The sequence below is a fragment of the Nomascus leucogenys genome, chromosome 12 (assembly GCF_006542625.1).
Source record: "Nomascus leucogenys isolate Asia chromosome 12, Asia_NLE_v1, whole genome shotgun sequence".
Lineage (NCBI taxonomy): Eukaryota > Metazoa > Chordata > Mammalia > Primates > Hylobatidae > Nomascus > Nomascus leucogenys.
In genome coordinates this window covers 61,077,142-61,100,856 of record NC_044392.1, presented here as the reverse complement: position 1 = coordinate 61,100,856, position 23,715 = coordinate 61,077,142, and the positions used below count along the sequence as shown (strand labels likewise).

Below are 23,715 nucleotides of genomic sequence, written 5' to 3'. Positions count from 1 at the left end.
AATCTCGGCTCACTGCAAGCTCTGTCTCCCGGGTTCACGCCATTCTCCTGCTTCAGCCTCCCGAGTAGCTGGGACTACAGGGGCCCGCCATTACGCCCGGCTAATTTTTTGTATTTTTAGTGGAGACGGGGTTTCACCGTGTTAGCCAGGATGGTGTCGATCTCCTGACCTCGTGATCCGCCCGCCTCGGCCTTCCAAAGTGCTGGGATTACAGGCGTGAGCCACCGCGCCCGACCGAGACTTTGTCTTCTATCCCTATTGCCTAAAAGAGTTCCTGGCACATAATAGGCACTCAGTAATTAATTAATTAATTAACCTGATTTTACAAAGCAGGATTTGTTGAATGCTGAATGAACACATGCTGCTAGATGATGGAACTTTGGATTTACGGGGAGAGGCCTCACATTACTGGAGAAGACATAAATAAATAAGCACAAATAAATATAAAATTACAGATTTTGATACATGCTATTAAGTAAATGGCTGGTGTACCAACAATCCATTTGCTGCTATTTTGTATTGTATAACATGTTGCCAGTGCATTTAAGCATCTAGGAAACTAACGTAAGGCCCTCTTAATAAATTTTGAGTAAGTAATTCAAATTACAGTGTTTTAGTTATTCCAAATTGTATGGTTTTAATTTAATGATCACATGATACAAATTTGGTAATTTTTCATAGTTTGAAGAAAGATATTGAAAAAAATCTAAGTATGATTCTTAAAAGTTAAACTTTATATTTCAGAAAATGATAACAGCTTTTGAGGAACTTCGTGTGCAAGCTGAGAATTCCAGACTGGAAATGCTTTTTAAGTGTAGGTATAGGGATCTTAATTTTTCTATTACTGTTTTGCTACTTATATTTTTATCAGATTCCATTAATGTTTTCATCTCTTTAGCCTGATGCTCTCAACTATTTTCTATTTTCTTTATTTCTGTAAGCCCCTCTAAATCTTGTGGAATGTGGCGGGGAATTAATATTTGTTAAAAATAGTTTTGAGCTTTAAAACTACATCTTTCGTGAAATCAAACTAATTTTATTTTTTTTTAGAAATGTGATTTGGTCTCTTTTTACATATCTTGGTATAGTATGCATGCTAAAATAATTGTATATGTATCATATTATATATAGTTAAAACCTGTTATTTCAGATTAGTGTTTTAGAAAATAAACTTTTATATATAAGAATTGTAGAATTTTAGGTTATTATAACTGATATTATTTATATTTACTATTTTACTAAACAGAAAGGAAGGAAACAGCAATATTAGCTCATTACAAACTTTTAGAGTTTAATATAATTTAGAGATAAATGAGGTGAAATAAACTTTAAATTTTGTTTGTAATAGAAATGTTATACAATTATGTTATGACATTACAGTATATTTGTTTTATTTTTAAAGTAAAGGAAGATTATGAAAAAATCCAACACCTTGAACAAGAATACAAGAAGGAAATAAATGACAAGGAAAAGCAGGTTTTTTAAAAAACCAACTCTTTGTATTCTTTATATTTGCTAATTCATTAAATACTTAAAATTTCAAAAGAAGTTTATATTTGCTGAATGTATGATAAATTCCTGTGAGAGAATTTTAATATTATACATCTATAAATATTTAGCCTTTAGACTCACTTAATTTTAATTGACTCAAATATGTACTCACTCTAGTTTTTTTTGGGTTTTAATCAATTATTCTTCTATAATATTTATATCAGTGGGTAATAGGATATTGCCTCAAAATATATTATTTTGTGAGAACTTTTGTTCAGACAAAAAATTCACGAAACATATAGATGATCATTGACTACTCAACTTACATTTTGCAGTTTGTTTTGAAATGTGCTATTCATAATACCAATGAAGAGGAACTAAAATATTCTGTTGCGTCTTTCTTTTTTCTTTTTTAGCCTAAGAAAACAAGACGCAGATTTTTTTATATTAATGTCATGTAGTGGAAGACTTGAAAATGTTAACTCTATATCCTTTGGCATTCACAAGAATGTTTCAGATTATTATTATGCCATCTCTATCAGTTTCAAGTCTTCTGCTTCCCAAATGGAAAGCAATATATATAATAGAATCCTCTTCTATTTCTCACTATATTTGCAGTTTTTCTTGTCTAATTTGCCACAAGATGTCTTCTAATATGGTTAACAGGGATATCTACTTAATAATTTAAAAAATTAATTCACAGTACAGAGAGGATAATAAAAACCACAAAAATAGAGTGAAGTACTAAAACGCTTTTTGGAGTTCTACGTGCATGGGCAGAGCTTACAGATTGTTGGGCTTCCTTGTAAAATGATGGCATGGCCAGCTAGTGTTTTTGCTGAGGACTCCTAAATGTCATTATTTGTAACACTTTTTTTGCTGGGGGTTTCTAAATTCTTGCTTGCGGATATAAACTTGGCTGATGGCATTCTGGAACTGAATTGGGCAGGATAGCAAAGACAGACTGAATCTTACCATTATATATGTTGACTTTTCCATTATATATACCCCCACCCATCCCTGTGCCTGGAATACCCATGTTTAGAGATTGCCTTTTTCAATTTGATATGCCACTGCCTCTACATTGGCTGCCAGGGAGTAGAGACCAGGGTGGGAGGGTTAACTGGACCAGCTGAAAAGCATGTAGACAAGTACATAAAATAATTGTAGGTATTATAAATGTTAAGTTGTCATATTTAACTTTTTATATTGATAATGTATTATTTAAATATTTTAGGTATCACTACTATTGATCCAAATCACTGAGAAAGAAAATAAAATGAAAGATTTAACATTTCTGCTAGAGGAATCCAGAGATAAAGTTAATCAATTAGAGGAAAAGACAAGTAAGAATTTATATAAGATAATATAATGTGCCTTATGTATTCCTCTTGTTATGTTCTAAACGTTGACTTTCATTACAAGTTTGTTGTAATGCTTTCTAGTACTGTACTTCTCAATCTGAGTTGGTTCGGTTGGAGGAGGGCATAATAGATTAACCTGGGGAGCTTTTGTAAAATACATGTACTCTTCTTTTCCCTTTTCCATGCTCTTACCTTTTTCAAATGTTTCAACTATATGCTCCACAGAGACAGAGACCTTGTCTTTTTTGTTCACTAACTTGGAACTGTTGCATTCTAAGTGCCGAGAGCAGTGCCTGGCACATATAAAGCACTCAAAATTAATAATATTATTATTTTTTTGAGATGGAGTCTCTCTATCACTCAGGCTGGAGTGCAGTGGCACAGTCTTGGCTCACTGCAACCTCTGCCTCCCGAGTTCAAGCGATTCTCCTGCCTGAGCCTCCCTAGTAGCTGGGACTATATGTGTGTACCACCACGCCTGACTAATTTTTGTATTTTCCTAGAGACAGGGTTTCGCCTTGCTGGCCAGGCTGATCTCGAACTCCTGACCTCAGGTGTTCCACCCGCCTCAGCCTCCCAAAGTTCTGGGATTACAGGCATGAGCCACTGTGCCTAGCAAACATCATTTTTTGAATGAACAAATCATATGGGAGTACGATGGAGAGAGTTACTAATTTTTCTCAGAGAGAGACCTTTAGAAGGCATTAGGGAAAAACTGTTGAACTGCGTAAAAGTTTACTAGACAGTGAACTGGAGGAGACAATACAGGTGGAATAAATGGCTTGTGCAAGTCATGGAAGTAGGAATGTTAGGGTATATTTTTAGTAAACTGACTGGTGTGGCAATGTCTTATTGAACTCAGACAGATGAAATTGTAAAAGATTTGGATCCCTTTATGAAGGATCCTGAGTGTTATGTCATGTTTAGACTGTCTTATTAGGGAATATTTTTCAAACTTTTTTAAATGGCAGGACACTTGGCATAGTGTTTGTGAAACACCATGCACCTTCCAGAACATTATAGGGATCTTATGGCATTTGTTGTTTTTCTATTCTTCAAAACATTCTCTTGTCTTCACATGGCAAATAATTATCTGGTTTCTGCCAATCTATACTTGCTAATTTCATCTTACTGTCATTACTATATGATATACTCCAGATATATTGAAATAATTTAACTTGACCTATATTTTGTGCTCTTTCGATCCCACCCCATGCTTTTGGCTACTTCCTGTACTCAAAATGAATCTCTTCTCTCCACCCCAAGTCTGTTGGCTAAATTCTTAGTAAGGGCATAAACATTATCTGTTTGTCCCCTGTGACTAGGAGTGTCTTGAGGAGGGATTGGGTCTTAAATATCTTTGTAACTGTAGTGCCCAGTATATGGTTTTGCACATGAGTTCAATAGTTGGATGAATGAAATAATATTTAATCTTATCATATAAAGTGAAAAAAGTAATAAACAACTATAATTCTGTATGATTTCTGTAGACTCATACCCACTGAAGTGTGTTCATTTAAGTGACTTTTCATTATTTTCCATAGGTATGTATCTTCTACTTGTTTTTCTCTGTGTTCAGTGTGGATATTTTTTACTGATCTGTTATCTAATCCTGGCTGTGATGTGTCTAATTTCCTTTAAACCCATCTACTGAATTCTTAACTTTAAATGAATCATGTATTTTTCATTTTGAAGTTTCCATTTGATTACTTAAGAGTCCAATACTCTGGTTAAGTTTTCTCCTCTTTTAAAAATCTCATTTTTCACCTCTTAAATATATATTCATCATTGATATTTTATAGCTATTCTCTGTTTATTTCAATATATGTCTCATCTGTTTGTTTATTTCTATTGTTTCTTTTTTAAAACTGTGGTAAAATACGTGTAACATAAAATTTACCATCTTAATCATATTTAAGTGTCCAGTTCTATAGCATTAAGTATGTTCACATTGTTATGCAACCATAACCACCATCTGTCTTCTCCAAGAACTCACCATCCAAGAACTCTTTTCATCTTGCAAAATGGAAACTCTGTACCCATTAAAAAATAACACTCCATTCCCTTCTTCCTGCAGCTTCTGGCAACCACTATTTGATTTTCTTTCTTTTTACTTTTTCTTTTTTATTTTGCTGTTTGGGCATTTGTTCTTATCCTTTGGTGTGCCCAGTAATTTTTAAAATTAAATTCTGTACATTGCAATAAGAAAAATCTTGGAGCTTCCCGATGATGTTGTCTTTTCTCTGCTGGAGAGAAATTGGGGGTGTGTTGGGCTGATTATCTGATTCCAGTTAGAGACTGAGCTAAATGAAAGGAAACTGGCCAAGTATATAAGGTTTTTCAAGTCTTCAATTTTGTTTCTTCAGCTCTTTGAGACCTCTCAAAAGTAAGCTGGCTTTTCTGTACCTTAGCAACAGGACTCTGCCTGGGTTAAGACAGCATCTTAGTCTTTTGCTTATGCGCAGATCGGCAGGTGTCAGTTGTACTTTATCAGTTCACTTTCAGCAGTTTTCTTTTAAGAATCTTAGCCCATTTAGTCCTTTTATGTCATTCTGTCTTTTCTGGTTGTTTCCAGCGTGAGAGTTGGTATGCTACTAACTACTCCACCCCGCCTAGAAATACTCATTTAAATTAATTATGATCAACTAATTTTCGTTTTCCTTTTCAATGTTTGCCTGTTATTACTTAATTTATTTTGTCACTTGCTAATAACAGTTGGTTCCTCAAGAGTATTAATTATCAAAAATTTAAGTAGATAACAATCAGATTTTGCATGATTTCATTATTTCTTATGGCTGAACAGTATTCCAATTTGTATATATGTATTCCAATTTGTGTATATATATATTTATATATGTATACACACACACATTTCTTTATCCAGTCATCTGTTGATGAACACTGGTTGATTCCATATTGCTATTGTGAACAGTGCTACAATATGTGTATTTTAGTTCTATAGACAGGACATTATTATTACTGATTTATACAGACAATATTTATTTCGTTTTACCCATGTATTTTTTTCAATTTCTTTGCTCTTTTTTTTTGTATCTTAAACTTTTCATTCAGACCATTTTCTTTCTGTTTTAAAGAGGAATATTCAGAATCTCCTTTAGTGAGAATATGCTTGTGATTAGCTGTCATAGATTCCATTTATCTGAAAATTTGTTTATTCATTCTCATCCATAAAGGATATGTTTGCATGATATGTCTTTCTCGGTTGGCACACCCTACATTATTTCTAGACATTTCTTTTAGCACATGGAAGGTATTATCCTTCCTTCTTTCCTTCCTTCCTTCCTTCCTTCCTTCCTTCCTTCCTTCCTTCCTTCCTTCCTTCCTTTCTAGATGGAGTCTCGCTCTGTTGCCCAGGCTGCAGTGCAGTGGCACAATCATGCCCTCAAGTGATCCTCCCAACCCAACCTCCTGAGTAGCTGGGATACAGGCAGATGCCACCACACCTGGCTAATTTTAACATTTTTTGTAGAGACAGGGTCTCACTGTGTTGCCCAGGATGGTCTCAAACTCCTGGGCTCTAGCGATCCTCCTGCCTTGGCTTCCCAAAGTCCTGGGATTACAGATGTGAACCACCATGACTGGCTTACTTTGTTGATTTTAAGAAGTCGGTAATATCTTTTCCCTCTCTAATGGATTTTCAGATTTTCTTCATCTTTGATTTTTAGCATTTACAGTATAATATATTAACTCATAGGCTTAGTTTCGTTTAATAGCTTCTTCAATCTGTAAATTACTGTCTGTTACTATTGTTTATTGGAAATTCTCAACAATAATCTCTTCAGATATTGTATTTGCTCTACTTTCTGTTTCCTCATTTTCTGAGTAAGAAAAAATTTTTGAGGAAAAAACCTGTGTGCATCTTGGGAAGCTGAGGTGGAAGGATCACATAAGCCCAGGAGTTCGAGGTTACAGTGAGCTATGATTGCTCCATTGCACTCCAGCCTGGGTGGCAGAGTGAGACCCTGTTTCAAAACAAACAAACAAACAAACAAACAAACAAACAAACAAACCAAACAAAACCAAACCCAAAACCAAAATAAAAACCTACATTAATTTTCTAACTCTTCTTTGACTCTTAATCTCTTTTTTTCTGTTTCAACAGTTTTGCCTTTCTATACTGTATCCTAATTTCTTTTTACCTATATTGTAATTCACTAATTTTCTTCTCTTTTATTTCTCACACATTATGAAATTCCTCCATTTTATTTTTAGTTACTAAGATGTTTATTTTCAGATGTTATTCTTCTTTTTCTAACTTGCCATTCTATTTTATCTAGTTTTCTATTTCTTCTTATTTTCAAGGTTGTCTTTTCTTTAAATATACAAACCATAGCTGTTTTATAGTCCTTTTCTGATTTTTTTATTTTAAATGTTTGTGATTCTCATTCTGTCTTGTTTATGATAGTTTTTAGTCGAAGTGCCTTGTTTGCTTGTGTGCCTTATTGTTTTTGACTTTATCCTCATTTTTTTTACTTGAAAAAAAAGATTACTTGTAGGAATAAGTTAAGGCCTGCTTAACATCCCCCTGGGAGAATTTGTTGTTTTTTCCCCCATGCACTTGATATTTCTATATTTGCGACAACATTAAGGCCGCTTGAAGGCCTGGGGTGTCCCGAACTACTCAGGTGATTTGAACCTGGGCTGCAAATCTGCCTGTGAGTTGGTTTACTTTTGCTTGCTCCTTACATCAAAACTGTCCCAACTTATTGTACAAACGTTTACTTCTTAGACACCCTCTACCTTCTGTAATCTTTGGGTTTTCATATATTTTAAATTCTTTATCCCATCATATTTCAAACTAAAAGTCCAACTTTGCCAGGGTCTGCAAATGCCCTCTGGGCACAAACAAATTTTGTGGTTACCTTACTTCTATAGGTTTCTATTTTCTCTTCATTTTTGGCCTGTCAAATTCCTATTTTTTCAGGAGCTTAATGCTTTAATATTCTTAATATTTGATCTTGAATTTTTATTCCCTTTTACAGGAGTGTTTAAATGACAAAGCTCAACATTATCCCTTTGGAGTTTCCAGTTTCAATTTTATGTATTACTTCTCGTAGTTTTATTGATTTACTGATATCTTCCTTTAGTTTACAAAGTATGTGATAATACTTGTTTTTAAATTTCATAGCCAATAATTCTAAAATATGAAATCTTTGCAGATCTAAGTTAGCCTTTTGTTCATTTTCTGACTCTGTTCATGGTGCTTTGTTTCCTATTGTGTTTGTTGATTGTGAGGTCATGTAACTTTATTTGTGGAAATTCTTTAAGGCCTGGATTAGCAGTATATTAGGCCTGGAGAAAATTTGCATATTCCATTTTCTAGGATCCTGGGGAAACAGGAGCACTTCAAATTAAATTTTGGCTCGGAGCTCTTTGGAAAATTCTGGCAGTATGCATTCTGTTCCCATACATGCCTAAGGGCTAGTTTGTGCTTATGATTTTTCAGAGGAGACATTTATCACCAGACCATAAGAAATAGTATGATAATGGACACCACAATCATTAGTCAACATTTCCCTCACCAGGCTGGAGTGCAGTGGTGCAATCTTGGCTCACTGCAACCTCTGCCTTACTGGTTCAGGTGATTCTCCTGCTTCAGCCTCCCTAGTAGCTGGGACTACAGGCGTGTACCACCATGCCCACCTAATTTTTGTATTTTTAGTAGAGACGGGGTTTCACCATGTTGGCCAGGATGGTCTCCAACTCCTGACCTCATGATCCGCCCGCCTCGGCCTCCCAAAGTGCTGGGATTACAGGCATGAGCCACCGGGCCCGGCCCAGATTTACTTTTTCTATTTTTTCCCCAGAGTTGGACCAATGACCCTTTCATTCTATGTAGTTTTTTCAGAATGAAATTTTAAAAATATAAACTTGGCACGTACTTCTGTTGCTTAACATCCTTTATTGTTTTGCATGGTCTTCATGAATTATGAACCAGAAGACTGAACAAGTTATAAAAGTCCTGTTATGATCTTGTCCTTGTTATGTTTCCAATCATATCTCCTGTGGCTTATTCGTTATACTTCAAGCCTTATGCTCCTAAAATACATTTTCTTTAGATGCCAGAACGTGTCATTCTATCTCTTCTGTGTTTTCCTTTGTACATGCTCTTACACTTGCCCGTGACCTTTTCTCTCCTAACTCCCATTACCTTTGCTAATTTAATTCTTACTGTCTTTCAAATGTTTCAACTCAGCTGCTACTTTCCTGAAGTCTTTAAACTTTTTCTGTCTCCCTGTACCTCTAACCCTGACTGATCTTATTTGGCTTAGGTGTCCCCTCTATGTAAACTCAGAACTTCTAGTGAGTACCCATCAGCACACTCATTGTTTATTTGCCTGCCTGACCAATATATTGTAAATTATCATGAATATTAGGGTCCAATTTCTACCATATATCACCATTATCATCATCTTAGTAGCAGTTATCATTTATTGATTATAGATTAGACACTGTGCTTAAGCATTTTAAGTTGCATTATCTTGTTTAATTCTAACAGCAGGTGACTCTTCATAATATGAACAATTATCATTATTCTAATATGCCAGGTGGGAAAAGTAGTCAGACTGGTTAAGTATCATGCCCGAGGCCAGGTAGCTTAGTAAAAGGAAATCGTATAATTTGAATTCAGAGAATATAATGAACTTCTTTTTTCTCCTATTGTTTTTATGATGTTTAAAAATGAGTGCACAAATATAAAACATATAGACTAGTACCTGAGACTTAGTATTTATTAAAAATGGGCTCTTAAGTGGAGACAGAAGCTTTTATTTACCATTTAATAAATAAAGAGAATATTTTGAAAAATAAAAAAATCAAGATAATCAATAATGAAAATAAAATTGTGAATAATTTTATCATCGGGAGATAAATTACTTTTCATATTTTAGTGTGGATCTTTTCCTTTTGCATGCAGTGTTTAAATATTGCTTTAAACCCACTCTTTTTATTCTATATTTTATGAATATCCAAATTAAGAATCAATCAATAAAATTTGTATTACATTTTCAGTGGCTACATGGTATACCATCCCATATATGTACCTCCATAATTTGTCTACTTTTGGATATTTAGGTTGTTTCTAATGTTTTGCTATTATAAAAAATGTAAGTCCTTAAATATTTATTTTTGAGTTCTTGGGAGATAACAGTCCTGAAAAGTCAATAAAGCTTGATGGTGACCAATATTTGTGTGTCTATATTTGCATATTTCCCCCTCATTTTGGACTATTATCTAATGGAAGAAAAAGACTAATTGTCACAAATAATACTTAGTTTTCTTGGTATATATCTTCTCCTAAGTACTATCTATTTATAACTTTCTCTTTTAGAATTACAGAGTGAAAACTTAAAACAATCAATTGAGAAGCAGCATCATTTGACTAAAGAACTAGAAGATATTAAAGTGTCATTACAAAGAAGCGTGGTATGATTTAAAAACTCATTAGTGTGTAATAAGTCTCACACTATCAATCAGTCAACAAATATTTATTAAATACTAATACAATGTACAAGGACCTGGAGTTTCAAATAGTTAGAGAAGACACAATCCTACTCTGCAAAATGCTATAGTTTAGAGACATTGGATAAAAACACATCAAAAGTATAATTAAAATACAAGACCCTGGACAGGTGACAACAGGGTGGTTTAGGTAATAAACTAATAGTTCTAAGAATTGCGAGAACAGTATGGCTGGGTTGGCTAGGAAGCCTCCATGGAGGAGTTGGAACTGTAGGTGGGATTTGGAGAACAGTGAATTGAAATAAGAGTAGTGAGTGGGCATTCCAGGGTAGGGAGGAGGAATAATAGTTAGGAAAATATGAGGGTGGGAAAGGGGCAGTAAATGTATAGAAGCAGATGAGTTCAGCTTTTTTGGTTAAGGCCTTTGGATCATTGCTCTTATTTTATACTTTATTTCATTTAGAGTACTCAAAAGGCTTTAGAGGAAGATTTACAGATAGCAACAAAAACAATTTGTCAGCTAACTGAAGAAAAAGAAGCTCAAATGGAAGAATCTAATAAAGCTAGAGTTGCTCATTCGTTTGTGGTTACTGAATTTGAAACTACTGTCTGCAGCTTGAAAGAATTATTGAGAACAGAACAGCAAAGGTAAAATATTTATTATTTTTAACACATGAAATAAGTGAATAAAAAACAATTTACTTTTAATATTCAATGCCATTTTCTTTGCATTGCCAACTGATGTGTAATTCATATAACAACTGTAGTGAGGTCTCTTACTTATAAAGTGGGAATACATTTTAAAAGTTTCTTTGGACAGACAGATATCTTAGGAAAAGATGTAAAAGAAGATGGTCTTTAGGATAGTTCTCATGTATGCTTTGCCATAGAATTTAGTTATATACATAAACTCATGAAGGCTTGATGCAGTGATATGATATATTTAATGACTCTGTAGATTATTATTACCTTCCTAGAAGTAACTTCCAGGCTGTAGGGTTTATCTTACTGAGGTCTGTAGAACTTTCTGATTTATAAATTTAACAGCTAGCCTGGCATAGGTAAGTACTACTCTATGTTTATTAAATTAACCAATTAATCAGTATCAATTTAATTAATATAATTATCATTAACTTATTAAATAAATGGTTTAACAAATGTGATTACATAAAAAATAAACTAGTATTTTCATTTCATCTAAATAGCAGTTTTTCTAACACTTGAGTCTTAAAGACTCTATTTTTTACTACTCTATATTAAGGAAATATTTATATAAAGCTGTGTTAGGAGGCCTAGATAATTATTTTTTGTCTCATTAGCATTAGGGTTAATTAAGTTTGGTAGGATAAAGGAGAACAGGTTTCTCTCTGAAGCCACAGCTGGGGCTTAGCAATATTTTTTCTCCGTTGCTTGTGCATGGTGAGGGAAAAGCTAGTCTTTCTAGCTCCTCTAATTTATATATTTTTGATTGACCTATCCAGTGATTTTTCATTTTTAAAATGGTAGGTTACCTAAGATTCCTCTATCCCTATTACCTCAGTTTTATACTTTGAGGAAACAGAAAGCCAGAGAAGTTAACCAAATTATACATGTTCTCATAATTATATTGTTCCTAAGGCAGAACTCAGTATAATAGTAGTTACATACTCAATTTCTTTCAGAGTTCTAGGATGTGTTAATCTGATTATCATCAACAGCTAAGAGAAAACTTATACCATAAGCTTTAAGGTATATCTATGTATATTACATAAATGTAATGTACAATTATGTATTTATAATAGTAATATCTTATTTTAAAATGTTACACTATATTGCACAGAGTAGGTACTTAATAAATGTTTAACAATTCAGTGGGTGAATCTATTCTAAGATATATCAGTTGCTAAATTGCACCAATTTCAGTTATGAGATGAATTCTGACTAAAATAATATTTTGTAATGAAAATGATATATTTTACAAGATTGGAAAAAAATGAAGATCAATTGAAAATACTTACCATGGAGCTTCAAAAGAAATCAAGTGAACTGGGTAAGACTTAGAGAATAATGTGTGTACTTTAATAATATTAGCTTATTATAGAATCATAAACACTGTTTTGAAATAAAATATAATTTCCCCTCTGTCATTTGCCAGTAGAGATTGCTTGATAATATTTTTATTTCAATATTTGAAGGTAGAAAATTTAAACCTTAAGAAAGACTAGTTTATTCAGTTTTATTATGCAGTTAATAGATATTTAGAAGTGTGGGGAGCCTAAGAGAGGTCTGAGGCTCCTAACAGAATACAACTAAGAGAGGTTGATATTCTGTTTTCTTTATTTTAGGATTCAGAGACCTTAATAATTCTTAGTGAGAAATGTCTGTTATTGTTTAATTGAATTTTGAAATTTCATTGCTTTGTCGTGTTACATTATGTACTATTCACAGGAAAATGTGATCCTATTTTATCATAAGGTGTTATTAAAATTCAACAACTTTCATGGCCACGAGAGAGACATTCTCTACAGCAGTTATTTTATAATTTATGGCCATGTAATTAGATAATTCTAATAACATATGCTTCATATTCATAAATCTTCATATCTATAAATGTGGAAAATTGCAAAGAATAAAATATTTTCCAATTTTAGTGAAAAAATATTTTTTATAAATTAAAAATATTCATGAATTGGCAAGTATTTTTTAAAATATTTTTATAACTTTATGTAAGCTTTATTATTAGATTTAAATACTTGTATAATTAAAAAAATTGTCAAGTAAAATATTATCTGAAATGTGTGCTTTACATTTCACAAGTAGTTAGGTTGTTTGGTTGAACTTTTGGACCATATTTATGCTTTTTTTTGGTGAGGCTTTATTTTCCACTGTAGATTAACCCTTTATCATCTAAAACTGTACTATCAAATGCAAATAATTTTATCTTCTTAGGATAACTTTAAATTAGAATGGTTATAATATAAACCATTCCATTTTTTATTCTTCCTCTGAGCACAAAGTACTGTTTTAAATCATTATATATACCTATACTTACTTTTTAAAAATTATTATTATACTTTAAGTTCTAGGGTACATGTGCACAATGTGTAGGTTTGTTATATAGGTATACATGTGCCACATTGGTTTGCTGCACCCCTCAACTCGTCATTAACATTAGGTATTTTTCCTAATGCTATCCCTCCCCCAGCCCCCTACCCCCCAACAGGTCCTGGTGTGTGAGGTTCCCCTCCCTGTGTCCATGTGTTCTCATTGTTCAACTCCCACTTATGAGTGAGAACATACGGTGTTTGGTTTTCTGTCCTTGTGATATTTTTGCTGAGAGTGATGGTTTCCAGCTTCATCCATGTCCTTGCAAAGGACATGAATTCATCCTTTTTTATGGCTGCATAGTATTCCATGGTGTATATGTGCCACATTTTCTTTATCCATCTATCACTGATAGACATTTGGGTTGGCTCCAAGTCTTTGCTATTGTGAATAGTGCTGCAATAAACATATGTGTGCATGTGTCTTTATAGTGGCATGATTTATAATCCTTATTATACCCAGTAATGGGATTGCTGGGTCAAATGGTATTTCTAGTTCTAGATCCTTGAGGAATCACCTCACTGTCTTCCACAATGGTTGAACTAATTTACACTCCCACCAACAGTGTAAAAGCGTTCCTATTTCTCCACATCCTCTCCAGCATCTGTTGTTTCCTGACTTTTTAATGATCGCCATTCTAACTGCTGTGAGATGGTATCTCATTGTAGTTTTGATTTGCATTTCTCTGACGACCAGTGATGATGAGCATTTTTTCATGTCTGTTGGCTGCATAAATGTCTTCTTTTAAGAAGTGTCTGTTCATATCCTCTGCCCACTTTTTGATGGGGTTTTTATTTTTTTCTTGTAAACTTGTTTAAGCTCTTTGTAGATTCTGAATATTAGCCCTTTGTCAGATGAGTAGATTGCAAAAATTTTCTCCTATTCTGTAGGTTGCCTGTTCACTCTGATAGTAGTTTCTTTTGCTGTGCAGAAGCTCTTTCATTTAATTAGATCCCATTTGTCAATTTTGGCTTTTGTTGCCATTGCTTTTGGTGTTTTAGTCATGAAGTTTTTGCGCATGCCTATGTCCTGAATGGTATTACCTAGGTTTTCTTCTAGGGTTTTTATGGTTTTAGGTCTAACATTTAAGTCTTTAATCCATCTTGAGTTAATTTTTGTATACCTGTACTTATTTTCTTTAGAATTGTTTAATTTAATGTCTTAGGCTAAGGAATAATTTTGTTTCTTAAAATGTCTTTAATGGATATTTATTTGTAATAATTCAGTCTAATATTGAAATTAAGTGGCTGCTATTTGTCATATTAAAAATGCAATTGTATTATATGATTTTCTCATGGTAGAGCAATATATTTTGACAAATTTGAAAAAGTATTCTAGAATTGTGAAACAGAACCATGTGTGTTTTTTAGCATTGCCTTAGATGTTGTAGGAATGTACAGAAGTAAAATACCATCCTTTTGAGAAATCTCTGATTATTGCTGGAGAAAGCTTAAATACATAAAACCTTTAGAGTAATGGTGTCCAAAATGAAGGGGTGAGCAAAATTTCCTTTAGGAAAAGGGAAGAAAATATTAGAATTTCTATTTTTATTTATTTTTATGTTTTAAATATGTTTTATAATGAATACTATAATACATATTTATATTTTATAAATTTATATTTGTAAACATTAATTTATAACATTGATTATACATTTATGTAAATATAAATATGCATTTGTATTTTATACATACTTATATATTTTGGGTGAATGCTCACAGATTTCTTATTGATGGAGGTATGTTAATACTGATACCAAGAGGAAGCCTAAGATAGCAATGTGTACTGCATAGCTGGAAAAGGCTTTATGGAAAAGGTAGATTTAAATTTAAAAGTAGACTTTAAGGCTTTGGATAGTTGTAGAGGATGAAGGAGTGCAAGAAACATCATGTGTAGGAAAGTAGGATTAACAATGACATAGGTACTCAACTTCTTTGGGTGACAATATAGTCTCAAAACCAGAAATCTTGAAGGATATTCTGTACTATTTATTCTCTTTCCCTTATGCTTTACTGCTAATTGGTTATCTGGTGCTCCTTAACATCTAACTCATAAAATATAACTAACTTAAAAGTTCCTCTTAACTATCATTTGAATCTTTTCCTTTTCTTGATTTCCACAGACCTAGAACAGTTCAATTCCTCATTTTCTCTTTCTTGGTTTTAGAGTTTCAGGATGCATGTAAAGAACATAATGGTACAAAAATTGTATTTGTGAGATTAATCATAAAACCGTGCTTCAGATTACCCCCATTTGTCCTAATCTTTATTCATCCCTTGCTATATTTAACTAAGCTTCTGTTTGCTTTGCCTTTCTTTAATAATCTTTTTTCTTACCCCAACAACTCTCATTCTTCTTTGTTTCCTGGCTACACTTTACATTCTTCCTTGATGGTATTTTCTTAGGCTTACATCTTGGTTAAAGTGGTCTTCCATCAGTTCCTCAGCAGTCTCAATCCTCAAAACACTTTTAACCTATGTACTGCTCAGATATAGCCTGCTCTACTCCTTGTATCTTTTAGGTCAGAAATCTTTGACCAGTGCTATTATAGTTACAATAGCTTGAGAATCAGTCCTTTTCTTTCTAGGATAGCCACCTTTTGCTCATTTTCTACATTGCTGCTAGTGTTTCTTTAAAAATACAAATCTGATTATTCTATGTGGCAAATTTAAGAGGCATCTCATTGCCTAAGTTCAGACTACTTAGATATCAGTTATCTTTTCATTGTTCATTTAAAGAGTGGGAGTACTGCATACCAAGTGAGTTGAAGTCAACTGCAATAGGAAATCTAGGCAAGTAATTTTTTCCCAGTTTCTTAACTTGTTACAGTTTTCTTTGGTGCTTCATGGGTTGCCCATCTTCAATTCAGTCTAATATTGCTGTAAATGTGTCTTATTCTTGTACTCATTTTTCCATATCTGGATCTATCTTTGCTTTCAATTTGGTTATGTAACAGATTCCCCTCCTAGTATGTTCTACTGCTTCTGCTTTGATTATTAGATATATAATATAATAACTATTGAACTAAGGCTTAGATGTTTATTCCTTATTTAGCCTTGGATATGTAATGAGCAATGTAACAGACATGGTTTTTGTTCTCATGAGGTTTGCACTCTTCTTGGAGAGACATACAAAACAAATAATCACAAATAAATATTTAATTATAAATTGGGATAAGTGCCGTGAAGGAAATAAAAATGATGCAATGCAGTGGCTGCAATGGACTGTGTGGGCCAGTCCCCAGGCCTACAGGCAAGCGCATGTGGGTGAGTGCCAGCTGTGGTGGTAGTGGCAGGCCTGGCTGACCCTTCATCAGGCACCCAGGAGGAGTGCTTAGGTGCTAATAGTGGTGGATGGGGCAGTGTGATCCCTAGGCTCTTGGACAGTGTACTCAGGCACTTGAGGGAGCAGAGATAGTCCTGGTGGGCCTATCTTCAGGCTTCCCAGTTGTGGTTATAGGTGCCAGCTCTGGTGGGCAGGGGTGGGGTGATTCCTAGGCCCCTGGTGGAGCACTCAGGTGAGTGCTGCAGCAGTTGTGGTGAGCTGGGGGAGCCTGCCCTTAGAGCATGTGCAAGTGTGCTGCGGCCCTGCTGCCAGGGAGGGTGGGATTGTTGTAGATGGCAGCAGCTACAGGCAGGCCTCTGAAGAGTGTGCGCTTCAGCCCCAGGCATCAGCTGTCTGTGAGCCTGTACTCAGGGCATGTGACCCAGCTGCTGGGGGCAATGAGGTTGCTGCTAGTGACTCTGGCTTCACCTGGTAGCTGGCAGTGGCAGTGAGCAAGGTAGCTTGTCCTTGGGGTGTGTGCAAATGTGTGATGGCCCTGCTGCTAGGGTGACATGGGATTGATGCCATTGGCTTATGCTTTGGCTCCAGCAGCAGCAGCCAGTAGTAGCAGCTGAGGGAGGGGGAGCCTTTTCCTGGGGCACGGGAAGATGTGCTGCAGTCCTGCTGTTGGTAGGGTGCAGGGCTGCTGCCAGTGGGGTGCACTTCAGTGTTGGTGGCAGTAGTCAGCAGTGAGTATTGGCAGTGGGGGATGTCAGTGGGGCTCCAGGGATATGGAGATGCAGGGGTTGTTAGGCCCCAGAGCAGGATGTAGTCTCCTGGGGGTCGGGCTCTCAAAATGGCACTGGGCTATAGCTGCTTAGAACTCAGAGGGTGGGTAGGACCCAGCATAAATTCCCTCTGTGGAGCAATGCCTTTGTGAGATCTCTAGGCAGCTACCTATGTTAATCTCAGGGTCCAAAGGAGTCTACAATGGCTAGGATTGCAGGAGTCTGCAGTGGAACTGTGGATGGTTGGGGCTTTCTCACTTACCCTTTCCCTGCATTAGGGAGCCTTTCCAGGCTCCCAGCCCATCCTGAGCAGGCTGCCTAGCTTTCCTCTCCTTCCTTGCCTTTGGTGTTTCCTGACACATCTCTTTTGAATTCCAGTGTTCTTTCTTAGAGGATCTATTTGAAGTGTAATTATCTACTCACTAGTTTAGTTATTCTTTGTGGAGGAGGTGAGTGGGCAGATGCCTCTAGTCAGCCATCTTGAAACCTTTCTTGTTTTTAAACTTTCGTCTTACATTTTCTACCTCTTTGTTGTTTTTCCTGAATTGGGAGATATCTCTATCCTATCTCTGTCTGTATCTCTATCTTTATCTGTGTCTCCATCTGTATCTGTATCTCTATCTCTATCTCATCTCTGTATCTATCTAAATTTGTTTCTCCCTTGCTAATTCAATCTTTAAATATGTCTGTTTTGCTATTTTCAAAATCTCAGTTGTCAAATTTTAAATTTCTAAGAGCTCTAGGTAATCTATTTCAGGGATCTGGTATCCTGTGGAACACTATACTTAGTCAAATATCTGTTTCTGTTCACTCTATTAACTCTTTTTCTTTGGGTTTTAGTTTTTTTCACAGTTTAATTTGGAGCTTTCTTTTTCATTATTTTGCTTTTCTTCACAAATTGTTGGTACCTGATTGTTGACTCTCTAAGTATAAGTATTCTTCTTTTCCCACTTGTGTATTACAATCTAATTCTTCTGATTATGGGAGTGAGTGGGAGTTGTTGTAGGGAAAAGTGGGCATAGTGGCTTGTCTTTTACTATAGGGGATGTTTATCCTGCTTAAGAATAATGAGCTATTTGGAACACTACCTCATCTGCCACCCAAATTCCTAGGATCCTTACTTTATCCTGAGGTGGGCTTTGTGGTGAGAGGTATGGTCACTTGGTCTTGTTCCACATAGCCTTCATTGAATTAGTGTGAGTTTTTTTTTTTCTCCAAGGTTTGTTAATGATAGTCTCTTATTTTGTTAATGTTGTTCTTTTATATATATTTTTTCTTGTACTTTTTTTTCTAATTTTGTGGGATTGGGGTGAGAGAACATATAGAGACATGCTCAGTTCACTGTCTTTAATCAATTTTTGAGTTTTTAAAAATTAAGTATTTTTACCTGAAATAACACTTTCTAGTTAAATAAGCTATGTATATGTCAGGTTTTTCTTTTGGATTCTATATTGACATTTTATATTTTATTAATTTTCTTTAAAGACTGTGGACAATTATTACAAGTGTTTTTAAAAATGTACAGAGTTTGAGAAATTTTCAGTAAGTCTATTACATCTCCAGTAATCAATAATGACCCTAACAGTGAGGAAGGACAATATTTCAGACACAATAAATTTTTAGCTGACAGCTGGACATATTAGGGAACTCTGTAGGCAGTTTCTTTTTTGGTTTAATTTTTTGTGGGCAGGTTAAAAATATAAGAAATTAGAAAAATGCGGGAGGCTTGGGCTGGAAAGATTTTTCAATTTATTAGCATAATGTTGAACTCATGGAAGTATAGAAAGAAAAAACACTGGGCTTTATTTTTTAGGATGGCAAGAAAGAAGGCTGTCAGCAAAGAAAACAAGAACAAGAGTTAGAGAGGAAACAGGAAATATGAATAGTGCAAAATCAAAGAGGAAAAAACGGGGAGAAGTTAATAGTATCAAATAGTACAAACCTCCACAATGATGAAGACTTAAGAATTGTATCACAAAATGGTTATTGGTGATCCTTAAGATGATAATTTTATTATTATGGTGATAGGCATTAGTTTTACTTGGATTTCAAAATGAAACGTGTAGGTAACAAATAGGAATTTGTTGGAAAAACAAACTAAGAAATTTGATAGCTGCTTGAAAGAGCAGAAAGGTCAGATATTGTTTTATATTCAAATAGAATGTTTGGATGAGATAGGGGAAATTAAAGATTCCTCTACATAGAATCTGTGTGTATTGGTAGTGTAAGAACAAAGTCTCAGAGGAGGTGGGAATGTTGAAATCCAAAGTACAATGCTCAGAGTTAGCTTGAGAAAAGAGAATCACTTTTTTTAAGTTTGGAGTGAAGATTAAGGTCAGATATTTAGGTAGTGATGAGTTGAAGGTAAATGTACATTCTGACCTCATTTCAAATATATTTTATATAGATTTATTACTTATTTTGCTTTATGAACTTTGGGTTATTTGGCAATGGCATTAACTTAGAGAAACATTACTATTAATATTTATCTTTTATTAGCTTTGCATAGTTAGATTTGGACTCCCTCTATGCTTTACATTGCTCTAGTTGCATTTATCTCTCCTGATTTTTCCCTTTTGCATAGTATTATGCTTGTTCCTTCTGTCTCTTTTCCTATTCTTTTAATCCAGCTTTTTAACACATTTTTTTGGCTCATTTTAGAAGAGATGACTAAGCTTACAAATAACAAAGAAGTAGAACTTGAAGAATTGAAAAAAGTCTTGGTAAGTATAGTCTTTCCTATTAATATATAGCAATTACTTTTCAGAAGACTATTGAATCCCTTGACTTATAGACTCTCACACTATAGATGTTTTATACTATTTTTTTCAGCTAAAATGTAAAAATTATATTTGGTTTTAAGTAAAGATGCATTTTTTATACCAATTTTTATATACCTTGTTAACTGTCTTCATCAAGCTGTTTAAATCATTTGAATATGTGTTGATAGCACACTAAGATCAAATTTGCATGTTATGTAGCTGATTGTAAATTTGGCAATTTTGGATGTTGTACCCTTTGAGCAATAAAGATGCAATTTTGAAAAAAGTGTATGATATATATTCAGTACCTATATTTAATGTTCAGGTAAAATCATGTTTAGTGAAGATGTAGGGTAAAATTTCATTATATTTTAACTGATTACAGTGTATAGAACATGGGTAAGCAAACTTTCTGTAGAGGACTAGATAGTAAATATTTTACAGTTTGTGGGCCATACATGGTCTCTCTTCTCTCCTTCTCTGCCTTTGCCTCCTCTGCCTTCTCTCTTTTATTTTTAAGAACCTTGTAAAAATATAAAAACCATTCCTAGCTTAAGGGTCTAGGAAAAGAGACTGCAGGCTGAATTTATCTTGCATACTGCAGTTTTCTGGCCCCTGATGTAGAATATAATATTGTTTATGATGACTGATAATTGATTTTGTGTTTACCTATCACATCTGTACCTGATTTCGCAGCTCCTAGTTCTTCTGTCCCTTGGGAAGCATTATTTTAAAAAATTTTCTTTTCTCCATTAATTGCTCTGGGACAAACTCTTTGTAACTAATAATAATGTTTTCAGTGCTTTCAGATTTATTAATGCATACTTATACAGGTCTTAGCTTAAGTGTCATTGCTTTATGAAACCTCTCTTGATACTCTAGGCTAGGTTTAGGTCTTTGTATGGCTTATTTCCATAGCACCCTGAATTTTTCCTTTATAACACTTATCACAAATGAAATTCATTTATTTTTGGTATTATTATTTAAGGCTTTATTCACCCTTTAGACTCCTTACCTAGCATAGTGGCTGGCACATAGTAGGTGCTCAATAAATAAATAGTGGAATGAATGTATGCTTCAACAAGGGTTAGGAGTCTTTGTCTTGTTTACCTTGTAACTCTAGTACTTAGCACAGAAAGTGACACTTTGTAACACTTTATAAATATTTGTTGAATGAATACTAAAGCATTGGCTTTTATATAACGATTCACTTCTGCATGGACAAGGATTGGTTTGGAGGTTTTGTTATTGTTGTAGGAAAAAACTGGGTTCTTGTCACATGACCAGGAAAGATTAGGCTTGCAGACATTTTGAAGGGTGTGTAAGGCAGGCTTTATTTGGTAAAAAGGGAAAAAAGGGAAACAGGGACTGTCAGCAAAGTGAGAGTGCTGCTAGCAAGCTTTCTGCCTCACGGATTGAATCCCGAGTTACCACACAGGAATAGGAGGGATCAGGCTCCTCTTTCTTGCAAATGGCATGAACCCAAGGCCCACCCTGTCCTCCCAGTGCACAGGCTGGTCGGAGGTTCTGTGGGGAGACCTTTTTACTTGGAGACCTTTTTACATTCTCCATTCTAAAGAAGTACATCTAACTGCCATTAGAATAAGGATAAGGATAAGGACAAAGACCAATCTTAATTGCTTCCTGCTGACAGGAGGTGCTGTTTTGGGAAAACAGCAGTCAGATCTCCCTTAGAGACCGATCTAAGGATTCCTGGCAAAAGGGGCCAATGTCTGAGGCTCTGGTTGCATGACCGTTTTGGAGTTTGTTTGATAGCCTGAAGGTGAGAAGACACAAACAGGGTTATTAGAAAATATGTATCAAAATAAAATGTGGGGTGGGCAGTGAGGACAGCTCAAAAATCCCAAGGCCTTTTACCAGTTTGCACGGGGAAGGGAGGGCCAAAAGCCTGACTGGTAAGAAAAACTTTTACCCTTTTGCTGGTATGTCAGGCTTCTGGGTTCCCTTCCCCTGAGCCCAATCTTAAGCTGACCAGTTTAAGGTTTGAGAAATTAACTCTTCCCAGTTTGGAGGATGTATCTGAGGGGTGTCTCCCATAGTACAGAGACACAATTACCTATCAGTGAAGAGAGGAGATAGGAGGAAAAAGGAAAAAAGAAGGTTTTTTTCCAAAGGAGTCCCAGGAGTTCAGGATGCATTTGAAAGGGGTACAGACTGGAAATGAATGGCTACTCATCTAGAAAAAGGAGAGCAGGCATCCCTAGCGAATACCTGGGATATGTGAGGGAGAGAAAGTGAGGCATTCCTCTTTCTTTCCTCTGTTCTTGCATCCCTGAGTCCTGGCAACCATGACAGGGTACCACCCATTGGTGTTTTAGTGGCTTTCACTAATGTTAACAGGGGAGCCTAGAGGGTGGAAGTATCTGCTCTTACCCACATATGCTATATCTCCCCTGCTGTCAGTAGCCTTTGAATTCCCTAGACCTCATTTATGTCATGGATACGAGCGTAGGCTTTATCCATGAAATGGGAAACTTGGCTTAATTGACAAGAATCAGCCACACTCACTTGCACTGTGCCTTTTAACTTCCATTATTGTCTGCCTCTGGATCCAGTTTTCTTTCCTAGTGCTTTGACCCAAAGCTTAGAATTGAGTTTGGGACCAAAATGTGTCTCAGGGGTGTTGCATGGACTCCTTATTGTAAGCTGAATGCTAAGGTAACACTGTGGAATTGAGTTTTCCTCCAACAAGGGAGAGAAAAGGATGTCTTGTGACATGCCCAGATAACTGGTGGCTATCATTATGCTTGCTAAGATTTGGGTGCATTGTGCTTGGCTTTGGCTAGCTCCCTTGGTCTTACTTTCCCAAAAAAGAAACCTCCAGGTGATAGGCACCCTATTTATTCCCATCATCTGTCCGGATTTACAAGATAATTGCTCAGAACTAGAATATTGATCCAGATTTTTACATTACCCATCCCCTTTTCTTCCTTCTGTGCCACATCTGGAGAATGCTGGTTGGTTCATAGGAACAAGCAGGGTTAGTCTAAAATGTAGGCAAAAACTTAAAAACAACTAATGAGTTTAGAATGTAATGACAAATGTATGATAAGTTTTGAAACATAATTTCTCTCTCTCCAGTCCTCATCTTTGTTAAAAAAACAAATCATGATAGGACTGAGTTGTTTGCAAAATAGACTTCAGTCTTATACTTGGCCTGATTTTTTGCATACAGTACAGCAAGAATAACTATTTCTACATAGGACTTCTAGATTGGCTTTGATGGTACTCTGTTCCACAAGGAATCTCAGATAACACCTTTTAAAGCTAAGCCCAGCCATGGGTTTGTATCCTCAAATGCCTCTGAGTTGGGTAATCCTGTCCTCCTAAGGTCTGAAGACATACTTGGAACTCCTGGCCTGTTAGAAAGTGACATTCTTTACTGACCACAGGTCAGGAACCCTGTATGGGGCTGTGCAGACAAGGGTGTGAGGCCAGTTTTTTCCCAAGGGGCTTTTA

At 35.2% G+C, this 23,715-nt stretch overlaps 1 protein-coding gene across 4 annotated transcripts in view; it reads left to right on the top strand.

The window, feature by feature from the left end:
- SYCP1 (synaptonemal complex protein 1) overlaps positions 1-23,715 on the top strand; it is a 141,507-nt gene that overhangs the window by 21,602 nt on the left and 96,190 nt on the right. For all 4 annotated transcript variants that reach the window (XR_001114183.2, XM_012500322.2, XM_012500321.2 and 1 more), the window contains exons 10-16: positions 745-814; positions 1,403-1,476; positions 2,729-2,837; positions 10,207-10,301; positions 10,801-10,985; positions 12,299-12,366; positions 20,135-20,196. Coding sequence is in view for 3 of the 4 variants with exons in the window: in XM_012500322.2 (XP_012355776.1) it covers positions 745-814; positions 1,403-1,476; positions 2,729-2,837; positions 10,207-10,301; positions 10,801-10,985; positions 12,299-12,366; positions 20,135-20,196 (663 nt within the window). In the remaining variant the exon portion in view is untranslated. The remainder of the gene's footprint in view (positions 1-744; positions 815-1,402; positions 1,477-2,728; positions 2,838-10,206; positions 10,302-10,800; positions 10,986-12,298; positions 12,367-20,134; positions 20,197-23,715) is intronic.